The sequence below is a fragment of the Andrographis paniculata genome, unplaced genomic scaffold (assembly GCF_009805555.1).
Source record: "Andrographis paniculata isolate CXL003 unplaced genomic scaffold, ASM980555v1 Contig73END, whole genome shotgun sequence".
In the NCBI taxonomy this organism is placed as follows: domain Eukaryota; kingdom Viridiplantae; phylum Streptophyta; class Magnoliopsida; order Lamiales; family Acanthaceae; genus Andrographis; species Andrographis paniculata.
The window spans coordinates 365,914-380,329 of NW_026137610.1; the positions used below are offsets into that span (position 1 = coordinate 365,914).

General features: G+C 36.1%; 3 protein-coding genes, 1 long non-coding RNA gene and 1 other non-coding gene across 7 annotated transcripts; 3 read left to right on the top strand and 2 right to left on the bottom strand.

The window, feature by feature from the left end:
• Positions 1–156: 156 nt before the first annotated feature.
• LOC127265492 (uncharacterized) lies at positions 157–883 on the top strand. Its single transcript, XR_007841965.1, has 2 exons — positions 157–364; positions 481–883. It is a non-coding gene; the product is annotated as an uncharacterized LOC127265492 (long non-coding RNA).
• Positions 726–817, top strand: LOC127265777 (small nucleolar RNA R24). The gene has a single exon (XR_007842021.1). It is a non-coding gene; the product is annotated as a small nucleolar RNA R24 (small nucleolar RNA).
• A 379-nt stretch (positions 884–1,262) lies between the features above and the next one.
• LOC127265491 (uncharacterized) lies at positions 1,263–4,062 on the bottom strand. The gene is made up of 9 exons (XM_051295304.1): positions 3,871–4,062; positions 3,180–3,260; positions 2,695–2,744; positions 2,307–2,384; positions 2,085–2,142; positions 1,964–2,013; positions 1,789–1,897; positions 1,645–1,706; positions 1,263–1,538 (listed from the first exon to the last, which is right to left on the bottom strand). Exons 1-9 carry the CDS (start codon positions 3,952–3,954, stop codon positions 1,499–1,501), a joined length of 612 nt encoding a protein of 203 aa, XP_051151261.1. The 5' UTR covers positions 3,955–4,062; the 3' UTR covers positions 1,263–1,498.
• Positions 4,063–10,130: 6,068 nt separating this feature from the next.
• On the top strand, positions 10,131–11,690 carry LOC127265675 (uncharacterized). The gene is made up of 3 exons (XM_051295610.1): positions 10,131–10,614; positions 10,736–10,894; positions 11,138–11,690. Exons 1-3 carry the CDS (start codon positions 10,339–10,341, stop codon positions 11,489–11,491), a joined length of 789 nt encoding a protein of 262 aa, XP_051151567.1. The 5' UTR covers positions 10,131–10,338; the 3' UTR covers positions 11,492–11,690.
• Positions 11,691–11,741: 51 nt separating this feature from the next.
• LOC127265674 (uncharacterized) lies at positions 11,742–14,166 on the bottom strand. 3 transcript variants are annotated; one of them, XM_051295605.1, is made up of 5 exons: positions 14,109–14,166; positions 13,495–13,765; positions 13,045–13,150; positions 12,327–12,470; positions 11,742–12,173 (listed from the first exon to the last, which is right to left on the bottom strand). In XM_051295605.1, exons 2-5 carry the CDS (start codon positions 13,752–13,754, stop codon positions 11,892–11,894), a joined length of 792 nt encoding a protein of 263 aa, XP_051151562.1. In that variant the 5' UTR covers positions 13,755–13,765; positions 14,109–14,166; the 3' UTR covers positions 11,742–11,891. The 3 variants fall into 3 exon arrangements, with proteins under 3 accessions (XP_051151562.1, XP_051151565.1, XP_051151566.1); XM_051295608.1 differs by having other exon boundaries at positions 14,096–14,147; XM_051295609.1 differs by having other exon boundaries at positions 14,103–14,122.
• Between the last annotated feature and the right edge of the window lie 250 nt (positions 14,167–14,416).

Sequence of the window (14,416 nt, forward strand, 5' to 3'; positions counted from 1 at the left end):
ATTGCTTTCAAAGAGGCGGTGCAATTGAAGACATCGAAAGCGCTATTCACCAAAACCCGCTTTTAAGCCACCAAACTTTCCGAATTTTATTTATTGAATAATATACATACCACCGATTACCGAATCTCTCTCTCGAATTTGCATTTGTGCCAGAACGTAATTAAGATTAACTAATGCCCTTGATAGCAAATACACATATTTTGTTAGTCTTTAGGGCTAGGGTTTTGTTAACTGCTCGCTCTATAAATATATATCGTCGCCGCCATGTTTACTTCAGTTCGCTATGCGTCCGTACATGCCCACCGAAGGTGGATGATATAAATCGGCGGCTCGTTCGCGTAGTTGATGTTTCAATCTGCCGATGGTGATAAAATTTCTTCTATCATCCTCTGTGATTAATCTGCCTCTGTTAGATTGCTCTTCGTGCCGTGATTCGAAGTACCTGTGTGTTAGCGTGATTTTTTTTTATTTTTTATGTAGTGGTTTCTTCTGATTGCTGCTGTGATGGCTCCATACGAGTCAGCAGCAGGTGCCAGTTACGATGGCAACCTGACTGCCGCTTGGAGCCTATATGAAATTGGCCGGTTTGAAGACCCATGGAATTTCTTGCATTATTTCATGATACAAAAAACTGTCCACATTTAGATATGCTTTAAAACTTATATTGCCTGCGGTGATGATTTTGTATGTCGAAGGAATTGTGAGAGTTGGATTGATGGAATGTAGTCGCAGTGATGAGCAGCTAACATGTAAGAAGAGCCAACTCTGTGTTGGTTCCTCGATGAAATCCTCTTGTTACGCTTGGCTTCTGAGCTTCCTACTTCTCCCTTCATTACACCAATTCTTCATCTTCAATGGAAATATGTTTCTTTTGTTTTGTTAATGGAGTTTTATATCTAATGGGAAATCAGAAATCCTTAAAATCGAATCTATTTGTTCATGGACTTTTTTCTTTTTTTTATACAATGTGAAATCAAAAAACTTTCTGTTGAACCTAAATCTATCCTAACCAAGTAAACTTTCCGTTGAACTTAAATCAAAATTCATAACCTTACGGTCACAGATTCAATCCTTATCTCATCACACCATTCTTGGGGGGACATGTTATGACTTTTGCCCGTTGTGATGAGATGGTTAAGTTCAAATGAAACATAATGAGAATAAACATCATCCCCAAGCAAACCCAAGACCACCTCCTATATAATGCTCTATTTTGAAGATTGTGATACTAATTAATTTTTTTAAGAACATCAGTTAATTTTAAATTTTCAAAAAATTGTCTAAATGGAGCCAGATATTTTGGTTGTGGATTACTTGATCTAAATACGAAGAGGGATGAGGGATTAAGATTTGATCCACTTCCAAAACATTTGCGGAAACAAATCTCTTGAAACTTCAATTTACAGCTACATTGAGCTATAATATATCAATCTTGCATGAGCTAAGTTTAACAACATAGCCATTACTTTAGCTGTGCAGTATGCCTGGACTTATTGACTTAAACCTGTGAAAGACCACCTCCTGTCTCAGATTTTGTTCTGCACAACACCCAATATCCTTTGGTTAAACACTATATAAATGTATTGAGTTTCAATCATTTGAAATTGAATTGAATTAGATTAGCTTGGTAGAGGACCGACTCACTTGTGATCTGAAGGATTTGGCATGAGTTCGTACACTATTGTCGCAACAACATCCCTCTTCAGCTGTGAACCATTGGAATGATATCAAGGGGATGTTAAAGAAAAACAGTGGCGAATTGCAAATTTCTAATGTAAATATATTTACTTGTGTGGCTTCTCCTTTCAACCCAATGTAGTGAATTTGGGTTGTTTCTGCACCAAAATTAGTCGGGAAATGCAAAGTGATGTTCCCCACGCTCTGAAATTTTGAGTACCTACTTATGTGTATTGTTAGACTAAGAAATTCAAGATTGACACTCATTCAGAAGTTTTAAATTCACCTTGTTTGGTACTCCAGAACTCCTTGCAAATTCTCCACCAAGTCCCACTCCTAGGACGATTGAAATAAGTCAATCAACTATAGAAATTAGTATATTTTCTGTAAAAAGTGGAAACCCGCACCTGAACAGGTTGCATGCTTTGAGCATCCGAAAAATCAATACCATCCCGGTTGATGAACCTGCATTGTCGAGGATACATACATGGCAACAAACAGCATAAGAAAAATTGCACTAAGTGTAATCTAAAGTGAGCACAAAAGTTATATCATCATTCAGCAAAGCTACAAATTTAAAATGACATTGTAATACCAGTATGAATATAATGCAAGCTATTAAAACTCACACTCTCATCTTTGCAGGACTCGTTCCCTCGGCACCACCAACAATAGAAATGCTCTTTAGCTTAACATCTGATGTAAATCTACATACACAAAACACCAAGTAATACAAGTTTCAAATTTCTGTAAAACTGAATAACCATGCCAGGATGAACACAATGATATCAGAAATGTTACAACACAAATTACAATCCTCAATTCCATAACTCTATATTTTGGGTAGTGTTTTGTTTGCAGAATGAACCAAATTTTATCAACACTTGCATAATCTGTATAAGCCTTATATTGCTAATTTGACTCTCTTTCTTAGAACCAATTTTTTTCTTCACTGAAAAACACAAAAGTTAGATAATCTCAACACTTAAGTAGGCATAGGAGAAGGTTGACACTTACGGAATAAAGACTATCAATTCTGGATCACCCTCATTGCTTTCCAAGTAACCCTGTCACAGTCGGTAACAAAAAAAATTCACATGTTCAATGATATAATCAAATTAAGGCAAAACCCACAATCAAATTCAACAAATATAACTCTGCCAGTGTGCCTGCATAATCCTTTATTGTGTCAACTGCTCAACTATGTAGCAGTGTCTCCACATCACAATAACAGTACACTTAAACCATGCTTCTTTTGCACTCAACCCAAAACCATTAAGCATGTACATATTATATTCAGATGCTAAAATTGATAGAGTCGAAACTGGTGAGTCATATGTGCTCGTAATCTAAAAAGGAAAAATAAGAGAACCTACAGGAGAAGACAGTGGTCATGTTTTTATATCCCTGTATTACGAGATCGGGAATGAGCCTTTGTTCTACAGACATATATAAGTATGTAAGGATCACATATTAGAGAAAAACCTCAGCACTTGAATTACCTCTGAAGAATTTAGGCGCTGTTCCCAGGCTCTGAATACTGACTTTACACTTCCAGAAACAGCCTCATTTAGTGCAGATACCTTTTGCACATCATAACACACTGGTCAGTTCCTATACGTTAATCTTACACAATATACATACATCTATAAGTAAAACTACAATCTAACAATTTTTAGATTGAAGATTTAGACAATTCTCAGACAATGAATCTGAGTTGTAAGATTTGAACAGAACATTCAAATAGAAGATACAAGGGCAGTCATGCTTGATTTACCTGCTCAATAACCAATATACTGGCAGCGCCAGAACTAAGAACGTCATAATTTAGCGAAGCACAAGGCTAAACACAAACTGCCAATCAATCTCAGTAACTAACACAACGAACACAAAGCACCATCCATGGATCTGTTAAAACTACAATCATCATGAAGACATACACGCAAAACACTTCACTTCTCCTATTTCCACAACTTATGAACCCCCAAGGGGCACCATTTCCCCAAACTTCAGAAGATCATCGAAACACTGAAAATAATTCGTTCAAAAAAAAAGAAGAGAGAGTTCGAACCTATTATGCGGCTCGAAACCCTAATCGAACACAAACAAATTGACACTCATAAGAAAACACAACACAAATAATTTATATCCTGTCAAATATGTAAAACAAAATATAAAGCCGGAAGTTTGAACCTTAGAAAGATCTATGTGCTTATAGAGAGACCAATCAGACGAGCAATCGTGCTCTTCGCAACTGTGATCGTGCATACAAGCCATTTTCTGCTCGATTTCTGCGCGACTATGCGTGAACCTAGCAAGAAACTTTTCGGGTTCTTCCGTCCGTTTGTAGTCTCAAATCCAATGGCAATACTAATTTGATTTACAGTGCCACGCAAGGTACCGATGATTCAATACCTTAATTTTATTTTAAATTTTTTAATTTATTTTTTTTTAATTTTAATTAAACTAATTAATTATTTTAATTTTAATTTATAATTATTTATATTATAAAATAATTATTTTCATTAAACACAGTATGTGAAAAAGATATAATATTTTTTTTAATTCTAATATTTTAATATTAAATAAATATAAAATTATTAAAAATAAAATAAATTTAATTATATTTTGATATTATCCATATAATTTTTTATGGTTAATTTTAAAACTATTTATTTAAAAAACAAAAATCTTTGTGCCAAAAATTTACAAAAGAAGTTGACATATTTTTCGAGGAAAGGAAGAACTATATAACATGTATAAATTTCAAATCGAATTTGTTATAAAATATATCAAATATAACTATAGTTATAATATATAATATATATTGATAACTTAGATATATATATATATAGGTGTGTATATAATATAGAGAGAGATAGAGAGCCGAGAGATAGGATGAAAATGAAGCAAAAATCAATTATATCATTTCATTAAATACATAGCCCTTTATATAGGCAATTAAGAAGAATGATTAATCATCCAATTTGCTACATGACATTATTTTACAATGACACCTAGTTATGTAATCAAATGACTCATAACACTCCCCCTTAGGTGTCATTAACTGCAATGAAAACGTCTCGTTAAAACCTTGCTAGGAAAAATCCAATGGGACAAAAATCCTAGTTAAGGAAAAAGAGTACGTCATTCATACATTAAGAATACTTCCCCTGATGTGGACATCACTTGAAATATCGCTCCCCCTGATCTGGACATTATTTGAAATCTTGCAACCGACGCATCCCGATGATTTTTACTAATTTCTCGAACGTTGTGGTCGGTAAAGCCTTGGTCAACAAGTCTGCTAAATTTGGTCTGATCGAATCTGCTGCACATTTATTTCACCATTTTTCTGGAGATCATGAGTAAAGAAAAATTTCGGTGAAATATGTTTCGTTCTATCTCCCTTGATATATTCTTCTTTCAGTTGCGCTATACAAGCTGCATTATCTTCGTACAGAATAGTGGGAGGATTATCATTTTCAGATTTCAAACTACAATTCTGTAAAATGTGATGAATCATTGATCTTAGCCAAACACACTCTCTACTGGCTTTATGGATTGCTATTATTTCTGCATGATTTGAAGATGTGGCGGTTAATATTTGTTTAGTGGATTTCCAAGATACCATTGTACCGCCACAAGTAAACATATGGCCAGTCTGAGACTTGGCTTTATGCGGATCAGAAAGATACACAGCATCTGCATATCCAATCAATTTATGTCGAGATCCTTTTGGATATAATAGACCAAGATCAATAGATCCTTGAAGATAACGAAAAATATGTTTGATTCCTTTCCAATGTCGTTGTGTTGGAATTGCACTAAATTTGGCTAATAAATTTACAGCAAATGCTATATCCGGTCTAGTACTGTTAGCCAGATACATTAGTGCACGAATAGCACTTAAATATGGTACTTCAGGACCAAGTGCTTTCTCATTCTCCTCTTTTGGTCTAAAAGGATCTTTAATAGGATCGAGAATTCTAACGACCATTGGAGTACTCAATGAATGTGCTTTATCCATTGCAAATCGTTTCAATACCTTCTGGGTATATGCAGATTGATGTATCAAAATCTCATTTTCCAAATGTTCAATTTGTAGACCAAGACAAAATTTCGTTTTCCCGAAATCTTTAATTTCAAACTCACTTTTCAAATATTCAATAGCTTCTTGAATTTCTTCAGGGGTTCCAATTAAATTCAAGTTATCCACATAGACAGCTATTATTATAAAATTTCTCCCATTTTTCTTTATAAAAATACACGGACAAATAGAATCATTGGCATATCCTTCTTTCAATAATGATTCACTGAGACGATTATACCACATGCGACCAGATTGTTTGAGCCCATACAAAGACTTTTGTAACTTAATAGAATAACATTCTTTTGGCTTTGCTTTATATGCATCAGGCATACTAAATCCTTCAGCGATTTTCATGTAAATATCACTATCCAACGAGCCATATAAATATGCAGTTACAACGTCCATCAGACGCATATCCAAATTTTCATGTACTGCCAAACTGACAAGATATCGATATGTTATTCCATCCATTACCTGAGAATATATTTCATTAAAATCAACTCCAGGTCTTTGTGAAAAACCTTGGGCAACAAGTCATTATTCTCATTTCGCTTTCGAACAAATACCCATTTATAGCCAACAGGCTTAACACCTTCAGGTGTTTGAACAATCGGTCCAAAAACTTTTCGTTTTGCCAGTGAATTTAATTCAGACTGGATCACATCTTTCCATTTTGGCCAATCTATTCTTTTCCGACATTCATCAACTGATGTAGGTTTTGGATCCTCGTCATTTTCCATTAGATCAAGTGCTACATTATATGCAAAAGCATTATCCATAATTGTATCACTTCGGTTCCAATGCTTTCCAGTAGTAACATAATTTATTGAATTTTCAATAATTTCATTTTTTTCAGAAGAAATTCTATTAGGATTAACATCCTCATCAAGTTTATCAGGATCAACTTCTCTAGAAATCTGATCCATGTTACTATCTGTTTCTTGAGGGTTTTGATTAACATTCAAATCTACAATCCTTTCATTTGTTCATCTTTTCTTTCGAGGATTTTTATCTTTGGAACCTACAGGTCTGCCACGCTTTAAGCGTACATTTGATTCATTAGCACTTTGTATTTTGTCTCTAGGAATAACAATTTTAGCAGGTACATTTTCAGCAGCTATATAAGATCTAGTGACCCTGCTGGCGTCACAAAAAGCATCAGGCAACTGATTTGCTATTCGCTGCAAATGTAAAATTCTTTGTACCTCTAATTCACTTTGACTTGTACGAGGATCAAGAAAATTGAATGGTATTTTCCAAGTAATTTTCTTTTTCAGTTAATCAGTTTCTCCCCCTAATATCGGGAAATGCGACTCGTCAAAATGACAATCAGAAAAACGAGCCGTAAACGAATCACCAGTTAATGGTTCAAGATATTTAATGATAGATGGTGATTCGTACCCGACATATATCCCCAATCTCCGTTGGGGGCCCATTTTTGTACGTTGGGGCGGTGCAATTGGCACATAAACCGCGCACCCAAAAGTTCTCAAATGTGAAATATTGAGTTTTTCATTGTACACTAATTGTACTGGGGAGTAGCTATGATAGCTTGTCGGTCTTAATTTTATCAGTTTTGCTGCATGCATAATTGTATATCTCCAAGCAGATACGGGAAGTTTGGATTTCATTAGCATAGGTCTTGCAATTAATTGCAGCCTTTTTATAAGTGATTCAGCTAGACCATTTTGAGTATGTACATGAGGTACAAGATGTTCAATGTCAATTCCAATAGACATGCAATAATCATCAAATATTTTGGATGAAAATTCACCAGCATTATCAAGGCGAATTTTCTTTATTGGGTGATCTGGAAACTGAGCTCGTAATCTAATTATTTGAGCAAACAACCTCGCAAATGCCAAATTGCGGGTAGATAATAAATACACATGCGACCATCTAATAGATGCATCGATAAGTACCATAAAATATCGAAATGGTCCGCATGGTGGATCTACAGGTCTACATATATCACCTTGAATTCGTTTTAAAAATGAAGGGGATTCAGTTCCCACTTTTGCCGATGATGGTCTAATTATTAACTTCCCTTTTGAGCAAGCAGCACATATAAACTCTTTTGTATTTAATACCCTTTAATCTTTCAAGTTATGGCCATTGGTATTTTCAATAATTCGTCTCATCATAGTATTACCGGGATGCCCAAACCGGTCATGCTAAATCATAAAATCTGTAGACTTCTGGTCTACCAGATATGTTTCAACCACATTAATCTTTGTGCAATATAATCCGGAAGACAATGAAGACAATTTTTCTAATATATATTTATGTCCATCAATGAATTTTGTAATCAACAAAAATTCATTATTTGCCACACTTGATGTCTCAATATGATATCCATTTCTGCGAATATCATTAAAACTCAACAAATTTCTTTGAGATTGACTAGAATATAGTGCATTTTGGATATCAAGTTTTACTCCTTCGGGGAGAAATATTATCGTTTTTCCAGAGCCCTTAATTAACTTCGCACAACCACTTATGGTATTCACTTCAATTTTTCCCAACTTCAGGTTGGTGAAATATTTCATATATTTCAAAATAGTGTACGTTGATGCACTATCAATGAGACATGAACTGTCTTCCATATTATTCATTATAACGTGCTCAGCATTCATATTTCTTCTTCTAGGAGAAATATAAGAATAAATATATCAAAATTTTGGAGAAAATACATAGCTGTCATATCATTACAAAATGTAGGGAGCAAAAACTACATGTGTTACAAAAATATATACACATTTCTATATGCATTTATATCGCATTTCCGGGATTTTCATAGTACCCACCTTCAGGGTGTACTAGAAAATCAGATACATCTAGCTGTGTATTATCATTACATTTATCACCCCCACTTCCACTGGCAACATTCTCTGAAAAATTAATTTTTGGGGGATTGACATTTTCCGGTGCTTGAACTTCTTCAGGCACTTTGTCTTTCTGTTTCAGGGAATTTTGGTACAGCTCAACAAAATAAGAATTGGAACGACAATTTCTGAACCAATGCCCTGTCATTCCGCAACGATAACACTTATCCTCGTTTTTCTTTAAACTCTGACCAATATCGTTCTGAGGCCGCTTCATAGGCCTATTTGATTCATGTTCATCAAATTATCCCTGACGGTAATAAACAAACCTGCCACGACCTCGTCCACGGTCGGCTCCATGTCCACGACTTATTCCACGTCCACGACCAAATCCACGTCCACTGCGACCTCGTCCGCGATATAATCTAGGCATATTATTTAAACACTGAGTCGCATTCACTTCAGGGAATGGACTCGCACCAGTTGGCCTCGATTCGTGATTTTTTAACAATAATTCGTTATTCTGTTTAGCAACAAGCAGACAAGTAATAAGATCACAATATTTGTTAAAACCCCTTTCTCGATATTGTTGCTGTAAAACTATATTATAGGCATGAAACGTGGTAAATGTTTTTTCCAACATATCCCTATCAGAAATATTTTCTCCACAAAATCTTAACTGGGACGTGATTTTGAACATCATGGAATTATAATCAACAACTGTTTTTAAAATCTTGCAATCGCAAGTGTTGCCATGCATGTTTCACTTTCGGTAATATAACAGATTTCAAGTGTCCAAATCGATCTTTCAAATTTGTCCATAGTTCAAATGAATCTTTCACCATTAAATATTCCATTTTTAGGGCTTCGTCAATATGATGACGCAAGAAAATCATTGCCTTTGCACGTTCTTGATTTGTGCATTCATTTTCACTAATTATTGTTTTCGAAAGTCCCATGGATTCGAGGTGCATTTCGACATCCATTACCCACGGCATATAATTATTTCCGGTAATTGTCAGTGGGGGAAATTCAAATTTTGCTATATTAGACATGATTAAAAAAAAAGTAAATACTTACCAAAAATTCCGCAACCTTTCGAGTAATACAACAAAAACAACAAAAAAAATGCTAATAACGTGTTATAAAATATATCAAACATAACTATAGTTTAATATATATTGATAACTTAGATATATATGTATAGGTGTGTATATAATATAGAGAGAGAGATAGAGGTTGAGAGAGAGAGCCGAGAGATAGGATGAAAATGAAGCAAAAATCAATTATATCATTTCATTAAATACATAGCCCTTTATATAGCCCTTTATATAGGCAATTAAAAAGAATGATTAATCATCCAATTTGCTACATGACATTATTTTACAATAACACCTATTTATATAATCAAATGAGTAATAACATAATTTAAATTTTGGTTATAGTTTCAGCCGTGTTTAAACAATACATTTTCACTTATTTTCAAAAATCTCCAAGAGATTCCAGTGTAAACAAAACCTTAATTTGAGGAGTCAAATTCGAGCTTGAAGCGGAATTAAAGAGCCTAGTTTAAACCACAGGTAGTTCGAAAGTCGAGCTTGTAGAATAGGTGATGGCATGTTTAAAGAGTTAGTTCGAGCTTCGACCTGTCTTCAACTCGGGGTTGAAACTGGCAATCTTCTGAAATGACTAAATCGCCCTCCCAACCCTCCTAACGGAGCAAGAGACGAAAAACAGTACACCATGGAAGTGAAGAACTTCGATCCCCCGCCGGCACATGACGGGAGCGGCGGCGCGTACACTCTTCCAGCTGGTAGATTGTCGAGTGAGGACATTCTATTCTGCATCGATGTAGGTCCCGAGACGTCGGTGGAGATGAAGGTGATCGGCCCCAATGGGAAACCCTACACGAGATTAGAGTGCATAAAGCAGGCGATAACGCTGTTCGTCCACGCTAAACGCACCATCAACCCCGACCATCGATTCGCACTCACCGCCCTGTCGAAATCCACTTACTGGGTATGACCAAAATTTCTTCGTAATTTCTAGGATTGTGAGTGCGTGCTTCCATATTATAGCTGGAATTATTATTATTATTATTATGTATGGATTTGATTTATTCCCCTTTGTTTGCTCATAGCTCCGGAAGGAATTCAGCAGTGAAGTTGACTCTGTTGTTGCTGCTTTGCGAGACGTCTCTGTGGATGCATCATCAAGTCTTGCAGATCTCACACAGTTATTTAGAATAGCGACTCATGAATCGAAGAAATCTCGTGCACAAAACCGGATTTTCAGAGTGGTAAGCATGAATTAACTCATCAGACTCTCTCATAATTTGTTTTTATGCTTGAAACTAATGTTAATCCCCTGTTTGATGCCCAAAGAGTGCAGAAAAGCTAAGTTGCAAGAGTGGTTTGTTTTTATTCTGATGACATTAAACTTCCATTTTCCTTATAGGTTTACTCTTGCAACATTGTTTCAATTTCCGGTACCCTTTAAGCCATCAAAATCCTAACATCATCTTTTACCGGCTGTTTCACAGATCTTAATCTACTGTAGATCATCTATGCCACCACAATACCAGCTGCCGACAACTCTGAAGCTCTTCACTCTGGACGTTGTGTACATTCATGACTTACCCGGACCTGATAATTGCCCACAAAGAGTTTTCGATACCTTGGTCGAGGCACTTGAGAGGATAAGTGAGTACGAGGGTTATGTATTTGAGAGTGGTCGAGGTTTGACACGATCTATATTCCGTCACATGTGTGTGCTCTTAAGCCATCCCCAGCAGCGCTGCTTGCAGGACGACCTCGACATACCCAAGTCTTTGATAAAGAGATCGCCAGTCCCAGAAGCAGCACAGGCTGAAGGCAGTGTCATTGCTATCCAGTGAATGAAAAAACACTCATCATCAAGAAAACAGACCTTATGTAGTGAAAATTGTGTTTTGTGTTCTAGTCTTGTTGGTTTTTACTGTAGGAAGTAGTTAAGATGTGTGTGTATTCATGAAATTGTCTTGTGTTACTTTTGCAGTGTACTTTCTCCATTTTATTATCAAGGCCTCCTACTGAATTGAATGCTGTTAGACTAAATTATTTGCCCAAAATATTAATTCAAATAATTTCGAAATGCCTTCCCTCTAATAAGATCAAAAACCAACTCAGGCAACTGTAATGTGCACATATCATTTGAAAAGAAAAATGTGACAGTAGTAAAGCACCAAAGTGAGAGAGGAAGAAGAGGCAAGTGCAAAAAATGTGACCTTGAGGGGGAAGGTATCAGTCAATCTTCATTCAGGTAGTGTTGTTTCCATCTTTGGAGCATTCCTCCTTCACAAGAAAATCGTCATATTTAACTTGCACTCGGATTCGATCATGAACAGATCCTTTCTTCTGCCCAGCAGTCGACAGCCCAGGCTCATTTGGATCATCTTTCTTCTGCCCAGCAGCCGACAGCTCAGGCTCATTTGGATCATCAGGCTTTAGTGCCAGGCTATCCATGCGATTGAGCACAGCAGCAGCATCAGTTTGTTGCTTGGGTTCTTTCTTCTCATTAAATTGCTGCTTAAATAGTTTCTGCAGAGTGTAGAAAATGCTCATCATGTATAACAACTGTGGCAAAGGCATTAAAAAGGCCACTGCAAATAAGAGTCTTAATATTTCTAAAAGAAATTTGCAGCTATGTTTTAATGCCTGTCTAGAAAACAAAAAATGGAGACACTGCATTACCTCAAACTCTTTTCCCTTTCGCATTATCTCTTTGTAAGCATTTGGATCCCGTGCTTTAATGATATTCCATAATATGCCGCCACCATTCCTAAAACGGCGCCCGTCAGCAGTCTTCTGGCCACCACAAGCTTGAATGGCATCAACCTATAAGTTTAATTTCACATCAACAATCTCTGGAGTAAATGCTTTGCAGAGAAGTGGACAAAGATGCCAAAGTGGAGTCTGATAAAGAATTTCATCAAATAGATGCCAGAAAATTCTCTCAAGCAATCATATAAACTGAAAGTCATGATCATCTAGGAAGGGCAACAATCATTATGTTAATCTACCTATATTTATCAAAACATGGTGCAGTTGAGTAAGAAGCTATCTCAGATCAAAGTTTCATTTGCATGATAGCAATAACTTCTTCTCCCGAATAATCTGCGATTGAAGGGGAGACAACATTGGTAATCAGAACTAAGGAAAGGAAGTTGGTCGTCCTTATGACACATGTAACATGGCTGTGCAGAATGCCAGAATCTCACCTTTTATATTAATTACCAAGAAAATTGTTCCTGCTTTTGTAAAACCAAACGACTGATTTTTATATATAGCTTTTCAACATCAAGTAGTCAGAAACAAGTCAAGCAATATAATCAAGACAAGTACTGTTTGCAATTTAGACAGACCATCGTATCAGACTGGTGCCAAAACAAGTAACCAAAATTTCTTTTACCTCGTTGATAAGATCACTCAAAGCAGATACACCAAGACAACCAACAGCAGTCCACATAAGATAAGATTTTTTCTCTCTCAAGCGCTTGCACGCACCCAAAACAAACCTAAGGAGAGTGACACAAGAAAAACACATCCATCAACAATATGATATGAAGGCTCAAATATTGAGGTAGAGATTTATGAAGGTAGCAAAAAACAATGTTGCTGGATATCTGCTGATTAGATTAATACTGACTAAGCATGTCTTATAACATAGTGCTGGGCTACCATATACATTGACCAGCAAGATCAAATGACCGTGGTTTTCTCATCCATGAAGATGCACCCAGTTTCTAAAGCTTGTCATCAAGTGCGAAATGCTAAAATTGAAATACAATTTTAAAATTAACTAACCAAAAACGCAAAACATATATCAATGTAGGGCAATATAATGCTATGAAATCCTCACCTATTGATATTATTTACATTAGGATCAATGCTATTTCCTCCTCTCTGTTTATTCTTTCTTTTTTTCTTCTTCCTCCGCCTAGAAATCCTCGTGTCAGATCCTTGATTTAGCTTATCACTACCATCACAACTTTCCCCTCTTGTGTTCAATTTCTCCTCAATTAATTCACCTTCCTCAACGTCAAGCATCTCAACATCTCGAGTATCATCAACACCTTCCTCATCAAAAAGCGTGTCTAACAAGCTCTCTCCTCCTTCCATGCGATGAGAAACTGCACCAGGCACGTAGGTCACCGTCCATATGCTAACATAAACAAATACCAAACACTCCACGGCGTAATGGTGAAAATCAGTTTCAAAGACCAAGCCAACTGAATAGCCAAAAATCAGTTTCGGGATCGAACGGTGAAAACAGACACATCTCAAAACAAAAGCATAATATTCCCACCATCACGCGCAATCACAAACCCAACATAATAAGGCGACCAACGACATAGCTTCCATATTCGAAAAAAATTAAAAATACAAACCAAATGATTCACAATAACATAAACGTATGAGCAATTAGAGAAACAAGTACAGTGAGCGAGGAAAACACAAACCCCTTACACAAACCTTCGGATACGTCGAGTAGAGCTAAGAGAGGAACCACAAGTGGGTACGATTCTGCCAAAAAAAAAAAAAACTCACAGGCGGCAAACCACGAGAAGGATTTTATTCCTGGACGCCTTCAATTTGGGCCTTTTCATATGGGCCTATTTGTACTATATATTAATTTTCTTTTCTTTTAGTAATAAATAATTTGGTGGATTTGCTTCAACCGCCGGTTCTCCGGTTCGAAAACAGGCGGCGGTTCAAACCTAAACATGCACAAATCGAACCGATAAATGACGATTTCAATTTAATATATTGATAAATCTTAC